Genomic DNA, 22,373 nt, shown 5'->3' on the forward strand with positions numbered 1-22,373 from the left:
TAGGGGTTTTAATACAGCTACTAAAAGTTAGTAATATAGTTATTAACACCAAAAATTATAATCCATATAAGAAGTCATATTATTACCAGTCAAGGGCAATTCTAAACCAATTGCTTACAAGACTGCACCTAGCAGTCTCTACCCTCTTCATCAAAGCATACAACTTTCATTAAGAGATCCCAGGCTTGAAACCTGCCTTCAACATTCTGACCTCCGACCTGAGCCAATTCTTCAACCTCACTGCCCTTTACCTCCATGACTGTCAACAGGAAAGCGTAGTTGGCAGTGTTGTGAGAATTAAATAGGTTAATATGTGACAAACATATTAGTAGGTAGTCAGTAAATGTGAGTACCCCTCTTTTCCTGTCACAACAGCTTTTAAAAGAGAGCCTGTAACCAAAAAAAAAAAAAAAAAAACAAAAACCCATAAAACCACCACACCCGCTTGTGCTTCACACATTAAGCTGTGGAAATGAAATACCTGACGAGGGCAAGAAGGAGCCTACACAATCTTAGAACTGCTCTGCTTCCCAGCTGTGTGTGCCTTTGATGTGATTACTAATAGCTAAGACTTACTTAGTGAATGCTTACTAATATCCAGGCACTGGGTTAGACATTTTTTATGTAACAATGCTGTGAAGGTTGACACATTATCCCCATGTTGGAGAAAAGGAATCAGTATCCCACAGGTAGGGGGACGCCTGGGTGGCTCAGTTGGTTGAGCGTCTGACTTGGTTTTGGCTCAGGTCATGATCTCATGGGTCATGAGATCAAGCCCCAAGTGGGACTCTGCACTCAGCAGGGAATCTGCTTGAAGATTCTCTCCCTCAGCCCCTTTTCCCACCCTTTCTCTCTCTCTCAAATAAATCTCAAAGATCTTAAAAAAAACCCAAAAAACAAAGATCCATAGGTAGGAAAAGCAGTGAGGTCCATGTCACTATTGTGCAACACTCCAATAAGAATTCCCTTCAAAGCAAAATCAGAAATCTGAGGAATACTGGTATTTTCAGAAACTAGACAACCAAAATCAACAGTTTTAGTGGCTGCTTTTGTCATGGGCTACCCACATTAACACCCTAATAAGATCTCTTGTACTAATATACTTGTAATAATATTTCTTAGAATTTAAACTGAAAACTGAAGGAAAGAACAAAGGCTCTTTTGATTTTGTGAAAAAGTATTAACAGTGTTGAAATTTGGAAAATTGAGTTTCAACATACAAGTGTTAATGTCACATAGTACCGCTCACTTTTTTTTAAATCTTCCACTTGCATATTACTTAATTTAAAATTGTCCACAATGTTGAAGATGGGTGATGGGTACATCAGTGTTCATTATACTCCTCCCTTTTGGTAGCTTTAAAATTTTCCATGAAAAGTGTTTTAAGGTCTACACACTCACAAAAATCCTCCCTGATTCCTGTAGTCAAGGGCTGATTTGTGTGAATTTTATAGAAGACACCCTTCTCTGGATAATTTTAATTTTTCCTAAAAATAAACATTCCAGTCACCAACCCAGTGAGGGGGCAGTAGCTCAGGAATGCACTGTCATGGCAGATGGAGAATCTGTCATTGTGGGAAGTGAAACAGACTTGGGCAGCATTGGAAATGATGCAGCAACATCTGATCCCATCAGGCCATCTTTAAAAAAGCATTTCATCAGCTGTTAAAAGACTTTGCACAGTGGCTAGCAACATAACTTGGTGACAATTAAAAATACTAAAGCTACAATTCAGTTTTTGTTGTTTCACACACTGGAGGAAGTACAAATGGAATGCTGAGTCAAAATCAAATATGCAGACTCAGAGCTGAGTCTTTGGAATGTATTCAGTGCTCTGAAGTTTAAGATTTAATGATAGATTCACACTACTGAAGGTTGGGTCCTCTCCTGACTCACAATGTCATCTGTAGAGCAGACATTCAGAAATATTAGTGGAACGACATCCTCTTTGATACTTTTCTTGATTGCTGCAATAGTTTGGTTTAATTACCATAACATATAAACTCTGTGGGATAGGAACAACCTTAAAACACCTCAACATGCATACCAACAATAAAGCAAGTTGCAAACTGTAAGTAAAGCCCTAATTATGATCATCCTCATCCCCAGTAACCAAGAGAACCTTCTCAAGGGTCTGATTATTCCAGCTACCTCCTGGATGCCCCTGAGGCCTCTTACAAACTTTAAGTACTCATTATTATGTTCTGTAAGAAAGCTTGTCTATAGGATTGCCAAGGAGAAACTTTATAGTAAAGTCTCTAAACCCTAAGTACTACTGCATGACTTTTGAGGTTCTCTGTGCCCCTTTTTCTAACTGCCATGCCCTAGGGTAGATAAAGGCATGGACAGCCACATATGTACTAAGTGACCCCGCCCCTGTTCCACAGTCATTGGAGCAAAGGTGGATACCTACCCAAGTTCACCTTCAGAAGTTGTAAAATATATCACACTTGGGAGGCGAGGAGCCATCATGTTCTATAATGTGCACAGGGGAACAGAAAGATACCAGCAGGGAGGGAATGACAGGAAGATGCAGAGATCAGGGCCCTGCTTGTCAAAGAAAGGCCCATGGTGGCGCTGGGCCATGGGTGGCCGAAAGCTGTCTCCAGGCCTTCATGAAGCTTCACGCTAGGGGACTCTGAGACATTTCTGCTCCCTTATCATAAAGTACTCTTTTTCAGCCCTGGCAGTCTGCCAGGTCTGTTTCTTCTTCCAATGAACCTTCACTACCACCAGTCCAATAGTCCTTACTCTCTTCATAGGGCACAAAATTCTCTTGGGCAACTTTTCAGACCTTCATCTTCTATTCCACAGGGATTCTGACCTCCTCTGTGAAAGAGCTGGACTACATCAGTGCCCTTCAATGTGTTTTATGCCTCTCCTTCCCCATTAAATTCTATGCAGAACCTCAATACATTAAACTGATAGGAGCTGGGCCATTCAGCTGAAGCAGGGACAGAGAAGTTGGGTCCTTCCATGGAACACAGTGAGTGCTTCCAGGGACTACTGTTGAAAATCCTAAGCAGAATGCTCTCTGGGACCCTGGTATCTCATCCTTCAAGGGAACAGCAGTTTTATATAAGCCACTCTACATGCTGGCCCAGAGAAGGCAAGAAACAAGAGGATGAGCACCAACACTCAAGCCAAGACGAGCAAGTACAAGCAAAACTGTTAATCACTGGCCATGGCCTGAACCCAAGGCTTCCTTGGGGAAAGCAATCACTTCTAGTCCTAGAAGGAGGCGCCAGAAGGAAGCTGACAGCTCAGCCAAAGGATGGTGGACAGCTCAGCGGTCAGACAGTGACATCCCAGAGAGCACCCATGCCTCTGAATCAGCAAGCCCCAAAGACAAATAAACTGCTTTTCACTTTGGGATCTGGCTTAAACGTAGTGGTAAGGGGGAGAAAAGAGGAAGTGAATAAGGCAGCAGGCTGAGATGTAGAGGCTCCAGGCCCCAACCCAGGCCCCCACAGCCTAGCTGGCCTTTCTTTTGGGGTTAACCATGATCCTTATGTGACCACAAATGGAAAAAAAAAAGGAAAAAAAAAAAACAAAAAACCTCCACAGAGACTTTTGTTTAAGGACATCGAGATCTAAAACGAAGAAAGAAAGGAGATCTAGAGAGAGAATGGCTCTTAAAAGCAAACTCCAGAGTTCAGACATTGCCTGGGGACTCATTAAACAGCATTAATGACTCCCACAAACATTAGGGCTTTGAACCTATTTGCATAACTATGTTATATGATTTCTCAACATCACTTTAGACTGAGGAATATCTTCTTCAGAATTATGAGCTTTTGTAAGAAGCACCTTGAGACATTGCTTAAACAAGTCTTCATTTACTTAACAACATGAAATACTGCTAGACTGACAGACCATCTGCAAAGCTTTTAAAAGGACTAATAAGAACTCTGGCAGCTTTAAGAAGTGCAAAATAAGTTGCTGCCTGAAACATCCCGGAAGAAAAAATTAATCAAAATGATTACCACTTTTGATGATGGTATCATTATAATGTCTAATATTTATTAGAGCAATTACCTTTGCTAAGCACTCTGTATTAATCATTTCATTTAACCTTCACAATAACACTATGACAAAAATACACAGCGCCAATAGTGTAGGAGCTGCTAATGCTACTTGTCCAAGGAACACAATTTGAGAACCAGTGCTTTAGAGAATACAATCTTTCTTTTCTCTTACCCCCTTAGTCTCTGAGCTTTTGGACCCATTTCACGTGGAGGTGGAAGTACATGTCCCAGTTCACCTATCAGTCCTGGCCCGTGGGCGAGGTCCTCTCACAGTCCAAAACCACCAGACAGAACGCTGGCCACCCCACATGGTTCCTTCCTTTCTTCCAGACAAAAGATAGTAAAAATGCCAAATAAGTCGGCTGTTCACAGACCAAAATATATTTTCAAATTAGTTATTTTTAAGCATGTTTTCTAAATAGCAGTGGTGTGGTAGGGATAATTCATAACACCAACATAGCTAAACAAACTGAATAGTCTTGTCTGAGCTCCTGATCTCACAAAAATATCCTAGCACCCGTAAAACATGATTAAATACCTGAACATCTTCCTCTTAGAATTAAACAAAAAGACTTGCAATTAATGTCTTCAACTACTACTGGCTTTGAAAAAGGCCCATATCAGGTAACATGAAGAGAAAGAGGAGAATGTTAACACATTCTGAGGGATGATTCTATGCTATGATGGACAATTATCCCAGAAGGGAATTTATGTTAATGCTATTCATTTAACCCTATTTAACAGATGAATACAAAAGCTCAGAAAAGAGTTAAGTCATTTTCAAAAGTGCAGGTCAATGTTAAGGCCCTGATTTAAATCCACGCCTTTCTGTCTCCAAAGACCAAATTCTTTCCACTATAACATACACACAAAATTCCTCAAATAAAAATTTATAGAATCATAAAAATGTAGGGCGAGCATGTCCTTAGAGACTCCCTAACTCAACACTTCATTTAATAGATAAGGGAACTTTGGTAAAAAATCTCCAAAGATGGCCATCAACAATTCCTCACCTCCTCTGTATATGTTTGCTGCTCCTCCTATAAAGAGACAGAGCCTATTTCCTCTCCTCCTGACCTTGTGATCTGCTGACCAATAAAATATGGTGGAAGAAACAGTTTACTACTTCCAGACACAGCCCTAAGAAGCCTAGCAGTTTCCACTGCCATGTTCTCTGGGGAAGCCAGCCGCCATGCGTAAGGGAGCTCAAGCTAGACTACTGAATGATGAGACATCCTGTGAACAAAGAAAGGGGGCATCATGGAGGAAAACCAAACATGTGAGCGAGGCCTTCTTGAGATTTCCAGCCAAGTCGGTATCTGACTGCATCCAAGAGAGTCAGCCAATGTCATGTAAAGCAGAAAAACTGCCCGGCTGGATTTTCTGACCCATGGGATTACGAAGTTTGGGGCTGGTTGGTTACACAGCTATAGATACAGTGAACTCACCTGGCCGTAGTCAGGGATAGCAAGGACTAACATCTAAGCCCCTTGACTTCTAGCCCTGGCCACCTGCCACTATAGTCCACCACGTAAACTGACACATAAATAGGATACCAAACCGACAGACTGACCTATGGCTTTGCCACAATATCCCATTCACAACAAATCTGAACAAAATCACTGTATAGTAGTTGTCCGCAGTTTCACCTTATGCAGTTTCAGTTACCCACGGTCAGCCAAGGTCAGGAAGCAGATGATCCTCCTTTTGACAATACGTAGTAGCTTAAGCCCAATAGTAGCTTAATGCTATGTCATTCACCTAACTTCATCTCATTATGTAGGCATTTTATTATCTCACATCATCACAAGAAGAATGAGTGCAGTACAATAAGATATTCTGAGACAGAACACATTTATATAACTTTTATTATAGTATATTGTTATAACTGTTCTATTTTATTATTGTTGTTGTTTCTCTTACTGTGCCTAGTTTATAAATTAAACTTTATCATAGGTATGTACATAGAGTAAAAAACATAGTATATATAATGTTCAGTACTACCTGCAGTTTCATGCATCCACTGGGGGTCTTGGAATGTACCCCCCCATGGGTAAAGGGGTACTACTGTACTCATTTGTTCACAACTCAACTAAGCAGGGCACTCTGGCATATCTGTGTTCCACAAACCTACCACTATTTACAGTTTGGCACATTCATTTCTCATTGCAAATCCTCCTGAGGACAGGGAAAGGGCGATCATCAGCCCTGTCTGTGTCTCTGGTGCCTAACCCAGGGCCCTTCGTGTCAGCATAAATGAAAGTTTGCTAAGTGACACCTCCCATATGAAAAGAACTAGACTAGTCCTCACTCAAAGAATTATGAGACCAGGAACAAGTGAGATGCTGACACCAAGTCCCTCTATTACTGTATAAATTGTCACCATAAAATAATCACTGAGGGCCATGACATGTATAAAATGTTATTTTCCCCAAACACTTTGACAGCATTGTCTTTTATTATAAATCTGATACTCATAAGAAACCCTGTCAAACATATAGTGCTATTATTCTCTCTTAGAGTTGAAGACATGAAGTTACCCAGAGAGGTAAAAGGATTTGCCCCAAATCATCCAATTTTCACAACTGAAACCATAATGTGAATGCAGGAAACCTGATTAAATGTCCGATGCTAATTTCATCTTCTAGAATCCTCTCCTCAAAAACCTGATGATCTAAATTTTAAGAAGTACTATAAAAGAACTTAAAGTAACATGAATAGAATATAGCCAATCACAGCAATTTAGGGCTGGACAGGACCTCAAAATCATCCATAATATATAGTGAATTTTCAGGTAATGAGGAACTGGGATATGAGGCTTGGCATATGCCTTGCCAGCATCTATAATGACACTACACCTTTGGGAAACAAATAGTGTAATATTCTTTTTCATCTCAGACCACACTTGCAAAATACAGCACATGCCTGTGTGAGTATGTAGGGTCACCATGAAAAACTCATTACTTGATGTTTCTTGTAGTTTTAAAATCAGAATGTTACTGTCACATGCTACTCATATGCGACAGTGATATATGCAGTGGCCTAGCTTCCTATATTACTTAATCATGGGTATTCCAAGACATTACTACAAGAGAAATTTTAAAGGACAGTAAGCGAACACTGCACACCCTTCCATGATTTGGCTGACTGGACTGCTGCACACATAGCTATTTCAGCGGAATGTCATCTGCATGTAATTCCCAGGGATTGAAGAATGCAAGAAGGCTCTCTAGTCCCCCGCCCCACCTCCTCAACCATGCATCCCCAAAAGGATCAGTGATGATAGCAATAAGGAAGGTGAGTAGGAAGAGCAGTAAGTGTAGTGACACCATCGCTTCAAGGACTTGTACAACTCCCAACAAACCCTCCAGCCTTTACTGCTAGGACCAGGGCTGGGCCGGGCTCCCAAAGCTTTCCAAGGACAAGGGGGATCCTCACTCTCAACCCATCACTTCCAGTTCCTGAATCTGGAAAGGAAGCACACCAGAGGCCGTCTTATGTCACTCTGCGAATGTTTTCTCTGAGGCCACTTTGGACAGTTTGGGTTGTCGTGATTGTTTCTACTGCTGCCATTAATGGTGGTGTTTGTTTCCTGGTGAGGACAATTATAAGACAGAGCAAACTAAATATCCACAGGCATAACAGGCTAAGGATGAGAGCATGCACACAGCTCCCAGGCAAACAAACACCCGCATTTAGGATGTCATGATAATTTAGAAATGAGCCAGCGATTTTAAAAGCATTTTAGTTGCTGTGTTTCCTTGAATCACGTCTGCAGACACACGTACTTAACGAAACACAGAACAATGATGCCCTCTACAGCCTTCAAAGAGAATCCAAGGAACTTACTCAGTTCTTGTATCTGGTGAAAGATCCTGAGTCTACTGTTCTCTAACAGAGATCTATTTTTTACACTAGAATAAGTTATAACATACAAAGCACATGTATGTATGTATTAAAATATCAAGGACTAAAGCTAAGGTGCTAATTGAAATAAAATATAATAATGTCCAAATAATTAACATTATACTGAAATAATTCACTTTCCTAAAAGACCTACAGAAGCAAACTCTACACATGGTCATTTTGGCTATTGACAGAGGCTATTTCAAAAGAATTACTTAAAATATTTTCAAAGTGGAACTGTGGACTCCTAAAAAGAGAAACAGGTCAAGATGAAATTTTTTTTTTAAGAAAAGAAATAGACTACGAATTGAGGATTACAACATTCATTCCCTGTCTGGAACTGAAAAAACACCAGTAAGAAATAACTCTAAGCTCAAGTGACTTCCCTGTTCTCCATGAGCCATGAAGAAAGAAACTTCTCATCTTCGTAATAAGGAAAGTGAGGGGATATTGAGCACCTCAAAAATATTCCAGATTACTCAAGGCTTGTGTGGATACGAAAGAAGCACAGGTCCTTCTTCTTAGGGAATGTGGCTGGGATAGTATGTTGTCAAAGCCCTGTGTAAACATTTATATAAAAAATTGGTGATCATATAGAAAACATAAGCTGCACATGGCAGCCCAAGGAAAAAAGGATAATCAATGTGAGAAGAGTTTAGATTGTGTGTCAAAGGAAAAGTGAGTCATTAATCAAGCCTGGTACAAGCTGTTGTACAGAAACTAAGGAAGAAAAGGTAAGAGAACAGGAAGAGAGAAAACCACAGGCTAGATCACTGCAGGAAATGCAAAGGCATCAGCTGCAGAGGAATAGGTGGGCCATGCTCCCAAGTTCCAACATGAAAACATGGGTCAAAGTTAAAGAGGAAGAGAGAACAGTTATCAGAGTGCCTTAAATCTAGCCAGAGAGTTCAGATCAGATCTGATTAAACAAAAGGAATTACTCTGATCACTTAAGGAAGTAACATGATGAAAATGGTGTTAAGAAAACAGTATCCTGGCACTTATCTAGATAAACTGGAATGGCAGGGCAGGAAAGGAATAGAGATCCTCCAGAGATTAATGAAGAAATACAAACCACAAGGATCATAAAGGCTGAATTTGTAAGAAAGGAAGACAGAAGCAGCAAGTCCAAGACACTCTGCAGAGGGTAGATGCATTATACAGGTTACCATGAATACGGGACAAGGAGACATCAAAATTTGACATGCTTGGATGCATGAGGGTAGCATCACGGATATTCAAAGCAAAAGCCAGTTTAGAAGAAAACTATGACACACTGAATTCTTCGTCTGAGGTTTTAGGGATCAATTTAGGCAAAGATTTAATGGAGGCAGGTGGAAAGTTGAAATTGAAAAGAGGATGAGAAGCCAGGGCTGTATTTAAGCACTTTCTAATCATCCAAAAAAAGAATACATGAGCTTATACACACAGGAAGGGATTGGGAAAAGAAAGCCCAGAAACTGGGTGTCTGGCCAGAAAGACAGACAGAACACTTGGAAAAGGAAGTTTCATTTCAAAACCAACAAGAACTTTGTTTTAAAGTCATCAACACTCAGAGCAAATGCCCTATTGAGTGAGAAGGAACCTAAGAGCTTTAAGCCTTAGGCAGAATTAATTGGGAATTGGGTGACCATTGGTGAACTTGGTGAATTTGATCTGGAGTCTATCAAGTAGTCAGGACACATTTAGTTGACTACAGTTTCCAGCACGGCCAGTGTAATAAAACAGATAATATGCAACAGGGGAAAAACAGCAGCCTATTTTAGTTGGAACATGTCATCTACCACTAGGCAAACTCTTATTGGCTCTAGGTCTTGAAAACTTAAAGCTCTCCCAAAGAACAGAAAAAATTAAGGAAGAACTGGAAGATGAAGAGTTTAAGTATCAGGAGAAGAAATACAGAGATACTTCTTTTTACCTTGATAAAAAGACAAAGACAAACACAAATGCCTTTGTAAAAACATTCCCAGGGATAAAGGCTGCACACTCCTCATTCACATTCTTTTTTTTTTTTTTTAAGATTTTATTTATGTGACAGAGAGAGAGACAGCCAGAGAGGGAACACAAGCAGGGGGAGCTGGAGAGGGAGAAGCAGGCTTCCAGCAGAGCAGGGAGCCTGATGCGGGGCTTGATCCCAGGACCTTGGGATCATGACCTGAGCTGAAGGCAGACACTTAACGACTGAGCCACCCAGGTGCCCCTCAAATTCATTTCTGATAAAGAATGTAACCATTTAAAACTTCTGTGATTTGTTAGGACACTTCAGTTTTATTCTTAAAATGTTGTAGAAAATCATTACCTAGAATTCAACTGGTATGAAAATATTTGTATAAATCTTTTTTTTTTTTTAATGTCATACATAAAGTTAATGCATCAGTTTTCAAATGAGTGTTGATGACAGAGTCAGTACCACATTCCCCTTTAGGCAGACTAAAAAACCTAGGACACAGAATTGAAGTGGTTCACTAAGGCAAGCCAGCAAGACAAAAGCCCATTTGCTATTCAATTTTCTCTCTTTCTCTAGAAGTTCAAAGCATTGCTCTTCACTTTTACTTTTACTACAAAGGGGAAATTACTGTCAATTCTTGGACATATTTCTCTTTTTGTGGTTGTTGTAAGGAATGCAGAAACTAAGGTTAACTGAAATTCAGAGCAGTACATAAAACTATAATAGCTACAAAGGAGTAGAAAGAAAAATACAGATAGTAAAGATGCAGGGAAATTTAAAAAAAAAAAAAGTAAAATCTCTCCTCTCCTCCTAAACATTAATAAAATCTTAAACTTATTACTTTAGATTCAGAAAATGATTCAGTCTTCCTACTCCAAAACTCCAGCTCCCCACCCTCCCCAGAATAAAGAGTGGACAAATATCAACAGAAAAAGTAAAAGCTTTAAGTCTCCTGGAGTGGGTGGGAAGGAGGAGGAGGGGGTCATTACACATTCTCTGTGAAAGAAGACAAAGCCAGATCCACATTCCAGGGAAATCTGTCTGGTCCGAGTTTTTCCTTAAATACAGATTGGCCTGTCACTAAGCCAGGCTCTGTAATCTTCCCAGGCTGCCTCTGCTAGGGAAGCCAGGAATCCCTTCTAATTAATCAGGCCCTCCCAACAAAAATTTTCCCACCCACAATAAAGTAGATTGGGGGGAGGGGAAGCAGCAGAGCAGGCTTTGTAGCCAAAAGAATTTTAGACTTTGGTGTAATACCTAACTAATCCAAGAAAACAGATGCAGGAAGCAGAGGAAATGATCTACAAACAGAGACAGACAATGAGGTAGGAACCTTTCAAAGTACTGCTTTGCTGGAACCAGAGCTGAAAATTTTAAATCCTAAAATGTAATTATTATCGGGAGTGAGACCTGGCAGCATTACATACTTTTAAAAATACCTTTAAAGCAGGGGATGGACTCATAAACTTTCAGAGGCAAACACCATATATACTGATTTGACACTTTCGACCATAAGTTATTATTCAAATTTATTTTATTTATTTCTTTACTTACATCTTCTTACTAAAACTAAAACTTCTTACCAAAACATGGATAAAAGTCCATGATTAATACAGTTTATGTCCATGTCTATTTCTTGGTTCCACTTGCAAAGGAAACAGCCTTGTCTTGGCCTTACTAATTTACCCACCCTCACAACCAGTTTAACCCAAGGTAACTTCACTGAAAGCTTACTCTGAAGAGGGGCAAGCAGGTAGGAGCACAGAAGGATGCACAGATTTAGTCCCATGGGGTCCAGTACAGCTGCTACTAGCCATGTGTGCTTCCTGAACACTTGAATTGTGGCTAGCAGGAATTGAGATGTGCTTTAAGAGAGAGATTTATACACCTAAACCAGGATTTACTGATATAGATAGACAGATATTTCAGACTTTGCAAGCAATGAGGTCTTTGTTACAACTATTCAACTCCGCCACTGTAGTATAAAAGCAGCCAGAGACAATATGTAAACAAATGGGAGCGGCTGCGTTCCAATATTAAACAATGTATAATTTTGGAAATTCTAAAATTCTGGGGTGGGTGCAAAGCTAGAATTAAGATCACGAAGGAGCCTTGGGGACACATGTGTTGGCTGTCACCACTACACCCAACTGAGAAAGGAGTCATGGAAGTATAGGACTTATCTCCCTGCCACAAGTTGTAGTGACCCAGAAGTCAAGAGACCCTGAAAGCTGTGGTTCCAAGGACTCTGTCGTCTCATTCACTGCTGCCATTTCCTGGAATTCTGGCCTAGGAGACAATTATAAGAAAGAGTTCAAGGACAGGAACACAGCGGTTTAAAAAAAAAAAAAAAAAAAAAAGCCCTCTTATAGCAGGAAGGTCAAAAGACTTTGCTGTATTTGAAGAAGGATAAGCTGTTTGCATGGGTAATTAATACCATTCCAGGGAAAGTCTCAGAATAAACAACTGAGATGCAAGTGGCAAGCTATTTGGGTTTCATCTGGTTTTCTATTACTTTAGAAACCATGCTCTATCCAAGTATTTTTCAACCCAGAGAGCCAAAATTACATGCATCTACATGAAAATTTGCTAAAGTTAATTCCTTTTAAACTTTACTCATTTAATTACTGATTAATATACTGATGTATACACAGAGATTAAAATGCCTTATCAAAAACAGGCCTCCTCTGCCCTATCCTGTCACCACCCTCCTCCGCTCTCACCAAGAGCAACCACACTGAAAACTTCAGCTATTTGATCCGGTATTTACTATCATGTTTCTAAATACTATGTTATTACTACCAATTTCTTATTATTTCAGCTTCACATGCTTTCTACTGAAAATGAGGACAATGCTTACAACCATCACCCAAACATCTCCTTCTCCAGCCTTCCAACAGCTGGAGTTCATGACATATGAAATGTACCCTCTGTTCAAAGCTGAGCCATGTAGTGTACTATGCTTACTTTCTAATCTTGCACAAGATGGGAAGAGTTGCTTCATTTTTCTTTTGTTTAGTTTCCCATATTCTTATCACTAATCATTCCCACGCTCTCTGACAGACCAAAGAAAACCTCCTCTCTACTTTCAAATGCATCAGGTATTTCATCCTTTCATTTCCTGTTGGAGACATCTTTCATGGAACCCTATGTCCTGTGCCAATCTGACTGGTTGCTTTCTAGGCAGGACACAGTGCTGATCACCATGGGATTTGCTCAAGCACTCACCTGCCAGATTCCATATTTCCCAGACCCTATAACTCACTCCTTCTCTGTTTACTCTCTCACTTTGGAAAACCACATTCTTCCTAAAATTGGGTACATTAGAAGGAAATTTTTCTAGACTTTGCATCTCTGAGAATGTCTCTCTTCTGCCTTACCTGTCAGAATGGCTAAAGTCAAAACACAAGAAACAACAAGTGCTGGTAAGGATGTGAAGAAAAAAGAACCCTCGTACTCTGCTGGTGGGAATGCAACCAGTAAAGCCACTGTGGAAAACAGTATGAAGGTTCCTCAAAAAATTAAAAATAGAATTACCAGATGATCTGGTAATTCAACTACTAGGTATTTACCCAAAGAATACAAAAACACTATTAGTAAATATTAGATTACTAATTTACAAACTAGTAAAAAAATTAGATTATTACAACAAAATTAACAAACCTGATCTAAACGACAGATGCACCTGACAACCATCACATTTTTCAAGTGCTTATGGCACACTTTCCAAAATAGACAGAGGAATTATGCCAAACAATGATTAGAAAATTCCCAAATACTTAGAAACAATATAATATACATTTCAATAACCCAGTGATCAAAAATGTCATCACAGGGGCATGTGGGTGGCTCAGTCATTTAAGCATTGGGACTCTTGGTTCCAGCTCAGGTCATGATCTCAGGGTCATGAGATCAACCCCTGCATTGGCCTCCATGCTGGGCATGGAGCCTGTTTAGGATTTTCTCTCTCACTCACCCTCTGCTCTCTCTCTATCTCTCTCTCTCACTCAAAGAGGAAAAAAAATGAAGTAACAGCGAGAATTAGAAAATATGTTTATTTGACAAACAAAATCTCTACTTTAACTTCATCTCTAACAAAACAAGAGGGATATAATTAAAGCAATAAAGGCTTAGAGAGAAAAATTTACAGCTTTAAGTGTTTATATATTAGAAAAGAAATGCTCAAATTCCATGATTTAAGCTCCCATCTTAAACTGGACAGAGAAGAGCAAATTTGCTCAAAGGAAATATAAGGGAGAAAATCATAAAAAAAATCCATAAAAGAGAAAACAAGTACACTATAGAGAAAAAAAAAATCAAAGCCAAAAGAGGGTTCTCTGTTTGAAAAGATTCCTAAATAAACAAACCCCTAACAGTACTAATAATCGCTCCTTTAGAAATGCAAATCAAATCCATATCACCTCACCCCTGCTAGAATGACTACTATCAAAAAGGCAAGAGATAAGGAATGCTGGTGAGGATGTGGAGAAAGTGATTGGTGGGAATATAAACTGATGCAGCCACTATGGAAAACAGTATGCAGCTTTCTCAAAAAACTAAAAATTGAACTACAATGTGACCTAACCATTCCATTTCTGGGTATATATCCAAAGAAAATGAAGTCACTATCTCAAAGAGACATCTGCACCCCATGTTCATTGCAGCATTATTCACAATAGGCAAGACAGGGAAACAACCTAAGTGTCCACTGATGGATGAATGAATAAAGAAATGTGGCGAAAATACACAATGGAGTATTATTTAGCCATTAAAAAAAAGGAAATCCTGCACAATGGAGTATTATTTAGCCATTAAAAAAAAGGAAAGACAAATACATATGATCTCACGTATATATGGAATCTAAAAACATCAAGCTCATAGAATAGAATGGTGGCTGCCAGGGGCTAAGTGGTGGGGAAAATAGAAAGATGCTTGTCGAAGGGTATAAACTTCCAGTTACAAGATGAGGAAGTTCTGGGGATCTAATGTATAGCATGGTGACTACAATTAACAATACTGTATTGTATCCTAGAAAGGTGCTACAAGAGTAGAGCTTTAATGTTTGCACCATAAGAACAACAATTATGTGAGGTAAAGGATGTGTTAAAACTTTATCGTGGTAAACATTTCACCACATATGCTTATCAAATCACCGTAACCTTACACAATGTTATATGTCAATTATATCTCAATAAAGTGGGGAGAAGGGAGGAAAAAAAATCACCCTGATGGAAGGTTTGAACCTGGTAGTCAGAATATGTGGGAGCCAGGGTAGCGGAGAGCTGGAATCCTAATGCCCAAAAGGGGTAGAAGAGTTCAGAAGGAACTCATTCCAGTTAAGCCCAGAGCTGTAAAGAACTTCAACTTCAGTTCTTTGTACAATGCGTGACACATAAATAAGTACTGGATGTGCAGACGTCCTCATGTAATACTCTATGGTTCATACAGGTCCATAATTTCTTGGAGCAGGAACTATTCTATAGAGTTTTTTCCTTCATTCTCTTGATAAACTGTGACCTTCATGAAAATGCAACTAGAAAAAAAAAAAAAATCACTGCTTGCTGACCAAGGGAAGCAACACGGAAGCTTGCCATCCATCCAGGGCTTCAGCACGAAGGAAGGGAAAGGAGAACAGCAAGGAAAATACTAGAAAATACTAAAAACACCAACCTTGCACCAGACTCCATTGTGGCTTGCAAAGCTGTACTAGCCACAAGGTGGTGGAATCCCAAGCCATGAAATTAATGTGAAGCCTGGTCCAAAACCACTGAAATACCAGTGGCTCCAGCAGAAGTAAACTAGAAACTGCTCAACTGCCCTAGAGTGTGTGTGCGTGTGTGTGTGTGTGCATGCATGCGCGTGAATGTGCACGCACGCATGTGTAGGATGTGACTGAAAATGAGCACACAATTAAAAATTACACCCATGAACAATCCAGCAATTTCAATCACCAATTTATTCCACACTTACTAAATAATAATGGAAATAATAGAACAATCTACAAGACACTATGAAACAAAATACTTTAAAATTATAAAGAAGATAAAAGGATATGGGAACATATTTTAAAAATAGGGCAAGTATATAAAAAAAGGACTGGTAGAATTTGAATTAAAAAAAAAAAATAAACCAAACACAAATTCTCAGCTGAAAAATATAGTCACTTAAAATAAACAAGTTAAAGAGTAGATTAAATACAGATTAAACAGCAAATTAAATCCAGATGAGAAGATGTTAACGAACTGGAAGAGGTCTAATAAAAAGCATTCTGAATGCAACAGAGATATAAAGAGAAACAAGAAAAGGCAAATGGCCAAGGGGCACTCATACAAGCCTACTGGAGCAGCATTCATCAGAAAACGCACGTGATGTCAGCACTGGTGGCAGGTGTGTGGGTTCCCTGCTGCCCATGATACCCTAGGCCAGCACAGACAATCTGGCAGGAAGGATGTCAGACATTCAGAATGGGATCCCAATGTTTGGGTTGTGGTGCTTTTTAAGCTGCATGATTGGGAAGCACTGGCACCCTGCCTGTGTGATCAGAGGCACAGAGACAATCACAACATGATGCACACAATCTTCCACATAATGTGTCAGAATGCTGTCTGTATCCCTAACTTGCTAATTTGATACTCATGGTTGGAGTAACTCCCCTGTCTGGCATGATCGAGGAGCTAAGTTCCAAGTTGCTGGTGTGGCTGTGAGATGGGGCAATAAGGTAGCAGAATCTGCCCCATCCATGTGCATGGCCTAGAAATCAAGAGACTCATCTCTGACATAATCAGGCACCTCAGGTCCAAAATCTGCAGTTGACCAGAACTGTCTGCTCTACTGGGCCACTGCCAGTTTTAGCAGAGCTCTGCAGACAGACAGCCTGCAGGGGCTCCACCTTGGACAAGTTAAGATCACCCTAGCAACACATAAGAAACTATTACATGAGACTACCCAGAAAACTTAGTATAACAGTTCCAGAAGAGAACAGAGAGGATAAAGGGTAGTACCTGAAGAGAAAATGGTTGAGATTTTCCAAAACTGATAAAAGACTTGCATCTTTCAAATAAAGATGTGCATTGCATCCCAAGCCAGATAAATAAAAACAAGTCTATGGCTTCAGGCTTCATAGTGAAATTATAAAACATCAAAGCCAAAAACAAAATTTTAAGAACAGCTAGAAAGAAAAAAGTTGATAACCAAGATAACCAAGAAAGAAATCACAGGGGCGCCTGGGTGGCTCAGTCGTTAAGTGTCTGCCTTCAGCTCAGGTCATGATCCCAGGGTCCTGGGATCGAGCCCCGCATCGGGCTCCCTGCTCTGTGGGAAGCCTGCTTCTCCCTCTCCCACTCCCCCTGCTTGTGTTCCTTCTCTCGCTGTGTCTCTCTCTGTCAAATAAATAAATAAAATCTAAAAAAAATAGTTACTAGTCTCCACAGATGTATGCCCCCACCCCCCCCATAAATCTTCGCTTCCCTGTGGGCACATGCTCCTTCTCACATCAAAAGCTGCAGCTTCCCTTCGCCTGGGCCCTTTGAGTGCTCTGACCAACAGAATGTAGTATAAATGCCAAGTGAGACTTCTGAGCCCAACCCTTCAAAGAACTGGCAAATTCTCTTCTTTCTTCTAGCAACTCTTGCTCTGGGACACCATCCCTCAAACTCAGCCACCACGCTAGGAGAAGCCCAAGCCACAGAGAGCAGCCATGTGAATGAGAAGTATCGGGCAACAATTACCAGCCCCAGGTGAGCTCCCAACCACAGCCAGTATCAAGGGACAGCCGTGTGAGCATGTCATCTTTGATGTTCCAGCTGAACTGGGGTCCCAGATAATTGCAGCCCCAGCCACCATCAAAAAGAGAAATGACCCAAATGCTACCAGGCAACCTACACAATCACAAGAGAGAAAAAAATGGCTTGTGTTTTAAGCTACTAAGTTTTAAGGTGGTTTTAAACATCAATCAATAACTACAGAGTTTCTCAGTTGCCATAACAGATCCCAGAAGACAACGGAAAATATCTTTCAAATGCCAAGGAAAAATAATGCTCAACCTAGACTTCTATAACCAATTTTCTAGAGTTAAGACAAAGCCACATTTTTTAGAAAGACAAATGATGAAAGTTCACCACTTATAATCTCTCATAAAAAGAAATACTACAGAACACGTGGATAAACAATGAAATTTATAAATACATTGTAAATCCAGGACTTGGTAAAAATAAGATATAACTACAATATTAAGTAGTATCTGATCTGGTTAACTACTGTAATTTGTCTGTTTTGGTGTTTTGAACCTACTTAATATAACACTAGCACAGAAAAAATGTCCTCAACAGCCAGCATAGGTGAAGGCATCTCAGACACCTCACAGCCACTATTTATCAATTCTTCCCCTCTCCTTTACCACCACCCTTCACACATAGTTCTCCCAGCCCCCCACACCTGAGAAGGTCTCAGCCTCAGCCATCAAGGGATAGAGAAGAGATACTTATAAAAAGAAAACAAAAGAGGGCAGCCGGGCAAGAGACCTCTCTCCTGGCATTCACCCACCTGCAGCATTTGCTGCCTACTTCATTTTTATCTGCTTTGTCATTATCAAAAATCATGTCACGCACATACGTATGTGAATGACAATTTTTAACATTAAGGACCAAGTTATGACCTAATGGCTCTTACAGAAGACTTGAAGCAAGAAACTCCCATAACCATATGAACTATTTTTTTCTCCCCCCCATTCTTAACATGCAAATCTTCAATCACCTAAAGTTTTCAGTAAAGACACTAATTTAAAGAGTAGAAGGCAAGTTCAGAGCTTCATCTGTCAATGAACACAGAACTCAGTTATATTAGAAAATGATTAACCATTTTAAAGACTATTAAGCACTACTTACTTTAACGGCAAATTTCTTTGACGCCATGGCTTACTGATTCCAGAGTAATTACAGACCTTTAAATAGAAGAAAAAAAGTTACAAGTAGGTATATCAAAATCTCTATTTGGATAATATATAGGAGAAAGGTTGGCTGAATAATCAAATAACAGTATTTGCAAGATAAATGTTGACTTAAAACTAGTCTTAAAGATATATTATATTGGGGCGCCTGGGTGGCTCAGTCATTAAGCATCTGCCTTCGACTCAGGTCATGATCCCAGGATCCTGGGATTGAGCCCCGCATCGGGCTCCCAGCTCAGCGGGAAGCCTGTTTCTCCCTCTTCTCCCTGCTCGTGCTCTCTCTCACTATCTCTGTCTGTCTCTCTCTCAAATAAATAAAACCTTAAAAAATATATATATATATAAAATATTGGGGGTCTTGGGGGGCTCAGTCAGTAAGGCATCTGACTCTTGATCTCAGGGTCATGGGTTCAAGCCCCATGCTGGGCTGCTCAGTGGGAGTGGAGCCTACTTTTTTATATATATAAATTATTGAAATATATATATAATATTGAATTAGAAACTTAAAAACCACCAACAAAGGAAAGCATAGGCTTAGATGTATTCTATCAGACATTTAAAGAGTTAATACCATTGGGGCTCAGACGGTTAATACCTGGGTGGCTCAGACGGTTAAGTGTCCGACTCTTGGCTCTGGCTCAGGTCATGATCTCAGGGTTGTGAGGTTGAGCCCTACGTTGGGCTCCACGCTGGGCATGGAGCTGCTTAAGATTCTTGTTCTCCCTCTGCCTCTGCCCCCCCAAAATCATGAGACAATACATTTACAGTACTTTTTTTTTTAAAGATTTTATTTATTTGATAGCGAGAGAGAGATAGCACAAGCAGGGGGGAGCAGCAGGCAGAGGGAGAGGGAGAAGCTGGCTTCCCTGCTGAGCAGGGAGCCCGATGTGGGGCTTGATCCCAGGACCCCGGGATCATGACCTGAGCCGAAGGCAGACGCTGAACCGACTGAGCCACCTACGCACCCCAGGACTGTATTGTATTTATCGAAAAAAAAAAAAAAATTCATGTATAAGTAGACCCACACAGTTCAAACCTGTATCATTCAAGAGTCTACTCCCCTTTACTATGCTCAGCCAGGTCAACTGCCCTCTCTCACCCTTGCAGAAACGTAGAGAATTATTTTTTGGAGAGAGTAAGACAGAGGATCTCTGGTCTGGAAAACACCAGGCACAGCATAAAGTAGGGGGTACCCTACTGAAAAAAGAGAAAATTAAGGGAACATTTACAAACTGATTGATATCTTCCCCAACCCGCATGTCCCTTATGATGGTTAATTTTATGTGTCAACTTATCTGAGCTAAGGGATGCCCAGACAACTAATAAGATATTATTTCTGGGCATATCTGTGAGGGTATTTCTGGAAGAAATCATGATTTGAATTGGTGCACTCAGTAAGGCCAATGGCCCTCCCCAGTGTGGGTGGTTATCATTCAATCCGCTGAGGGCCCAAACAGAACAAAAGGTGCAGGAAGGATGAATTCGCGATCTCTGAGTTGGGACACCCATATTCTCCTGCCCTCAGACTTAAGCACTCCTGGTTCGCAGGCTTTGGACTAAGAATGAATTACACACAGGCTTTCCTTGTTCTCCAGCTGGCAGACAGCAGATCATGGAACTTCTCAGTCTCTATAATTGCATGAGCCTATTCCTATAATAATTATATATACCTTCTATTGGTTCTGGGTCTCTGGAGAACCTTGTCTAATACACCCCTCTACACTGCCTAGCCTCTCCAAATATGAGACTGAAACCATTCAGGGACTGGACTAACCTAAAAGGTAGGATCTAGAAGTACTGACATCAGGGATTCCCCAAGGAAACAGCCTAGATGGATGGTTCTAAAGTGAAGCAAACACCCACAAGCCCCACATCTGCATGGAGAACTGCCTTCCATCTTTTTAATACCCCACTCTTGAATACAAGTAAACAACCAGGAATCACCTGCCATCTAAGGAAAGACTCTATCATGAAAGAAAACAAAACAAACAGGAAAGAAACTACTTGGCCAAAACTGAGACTATGCAGGGAGCAGGAAACCATTTTTTAAGAATCATTATTATCAGGGAGATAGGAGATACTGCAACCATAAAGCAATAAATACAATAACAAAAAATAAGGAACTTTCAGAAAACAACAAATTAAAGTGATAGCTGAAATAAAAAAACGTACCAGAAGTGCTGGAGGACCAAGTTCAGGAAGTCATTCAGAAACTTCAGCAAAAATAAAAAAGATGAAAAATAAGAGAATAAATTAAAAATTAAAGGACCGTACAATTAAATTAAATTTAATTAAAAATTAAAGGACCCATACATGAAAGTTAGGATGGAAACATCTCATATTAGGGCATATATCACTGTAAAACATCAGGCATTGGAGATTAAAAAAAAAAATCTTTAAAAAGAGGGTGGGAGGTGGGTGGAAGGGGTGGTCAGTGAATGTTTGGCTCCAAATGGCTCAAAGCAACTCCGGAGACTAAAAGACAATAGAGAAGTATCTTCAAAATTCTAAAGAAAACTGTTTCCAACCTCCAATTGCATTTAAACATGACGGGGAGGGGGCATTTTTAGACATGCAAGGTCTTAAAAAATTTAAGTCCCATGCATCCTTTCTCAGGAAGCTTAACTGAAGATGTGCTTCACCAAAATGAGGAAATTAACCAAGAAAGAGGAAGATACAGGAAAGAGGAAGGCCAAGACAGGCAAAAGGCAGAGGAAATCCTAGGATCTGGTGAAAGCAGATCCCTGCATGAGATCATGGGCTAGACCAGGAGAGAACCATGAGCGGGGGCTACAGCAGTTTCAACGTCTCCAGGAGATGCATCCTCAAAAGCATCTGCGAGCATGCAAAACTCACTTTAGACAACTGGTGGAGAATCTGAGATTGAATTAGGACAGGAACATGGAAAGCTAGGCAATTATTGATCCTAGGATAAATAAAAATTGTGCCAAAAATAAAAAGAGTACTTCATACACAGCTCAGTTACGGCTAGCATGTGTAGTTATGATAACAAACACTGAATCTTGACCTAAGCAATGTTACGTTTACAGCAAAATTACGAGGATGGGGAATATATGTGTATGTGCATATTATACAGCAGGGGCATAGAGGTTAAACTGAGTGAGAGCTCCCTTGAATGCTAAGGGGATGTTTCAGAAGCAAAGCCTAAAATCAATATAAAACAGTAACAACCACCACCGCAACTGATTAATAGTTAAGCAGAAATACAGCAAGTAATTTAGTGATATGGAACCAACTGTTAAATGCTAAACTTGGCTCCACCATGAAGAGCAAGGTGAAGAGAGCTGCTCTGGAGGAAGGAATGAGGTGAAAAGGAGGCCATAACTCATAAGCCTCGTACACGGAACTATCTGCCCGTTCCAATGTGTGTACGGATGTTAGAGCAGCACGGTACAACAGAAACAGAATGCAAGCCAGAGATGTAGTTTTCAATTTTCTAGCAGTTGCAGTTAATAAAAACATAAACTGAAACAGAGGAAATTCATTTTAATAATATTTTTATTTAACCTAATAAATCCAACATATT

The 22,373-nt window shown here is 40.1% G+C and overlaps 1 protein-coding gene across 2 annotated transcripts in view; it reads right to left on the bottom strand.

Annotated features, from left to right (window-relative positions):
* SLX4IP (SLX4 interacting protein) overlaps positions 1-22,373 on the bottom strand; it is a 193,012-nt gene that overhangs the window by 153,397 nt on the left and 17,242 nt on the right. The window contains exons 2-3 of one of the 2 annotated variants that reach the window (XM_035005839.1): positions 20,999-21,039; positions 18,765-18,820 (exon numbers count right to left, since the gene is read on the bottom strand). In XM_035005839.1, coding sequence (XP_034861730.1) covers positions 18,765-18,791 — 27 coding nt within the window. In that variant the 5' untranslated portion in view covers positions 18,792-18,820; positions 20,999-21,039. The remainder of the gene's footprint in view (positions 1-18,764; positions 18,821-20,998; positions 21,040-22,373) is intronic. The other variant, XM_035005838.1, reaches the window with a different exon arrangement.

Source organism: Mirounga leonina, unplaced genomic scaffold, assembly GCF_011800145.1.
Source record: "Mirounga leonina isolate KUSES-001 unplaced genomic scaffold, KU_Mleo_1.0 Mir_150, whole genome shotgun sequence".
Classification (NCBI taxonomy): Eukaryota; Metazoa; Chordata; class Mammalia; order Carnivora; family Phocidae; genus Mirounga; species Mirounga leonina.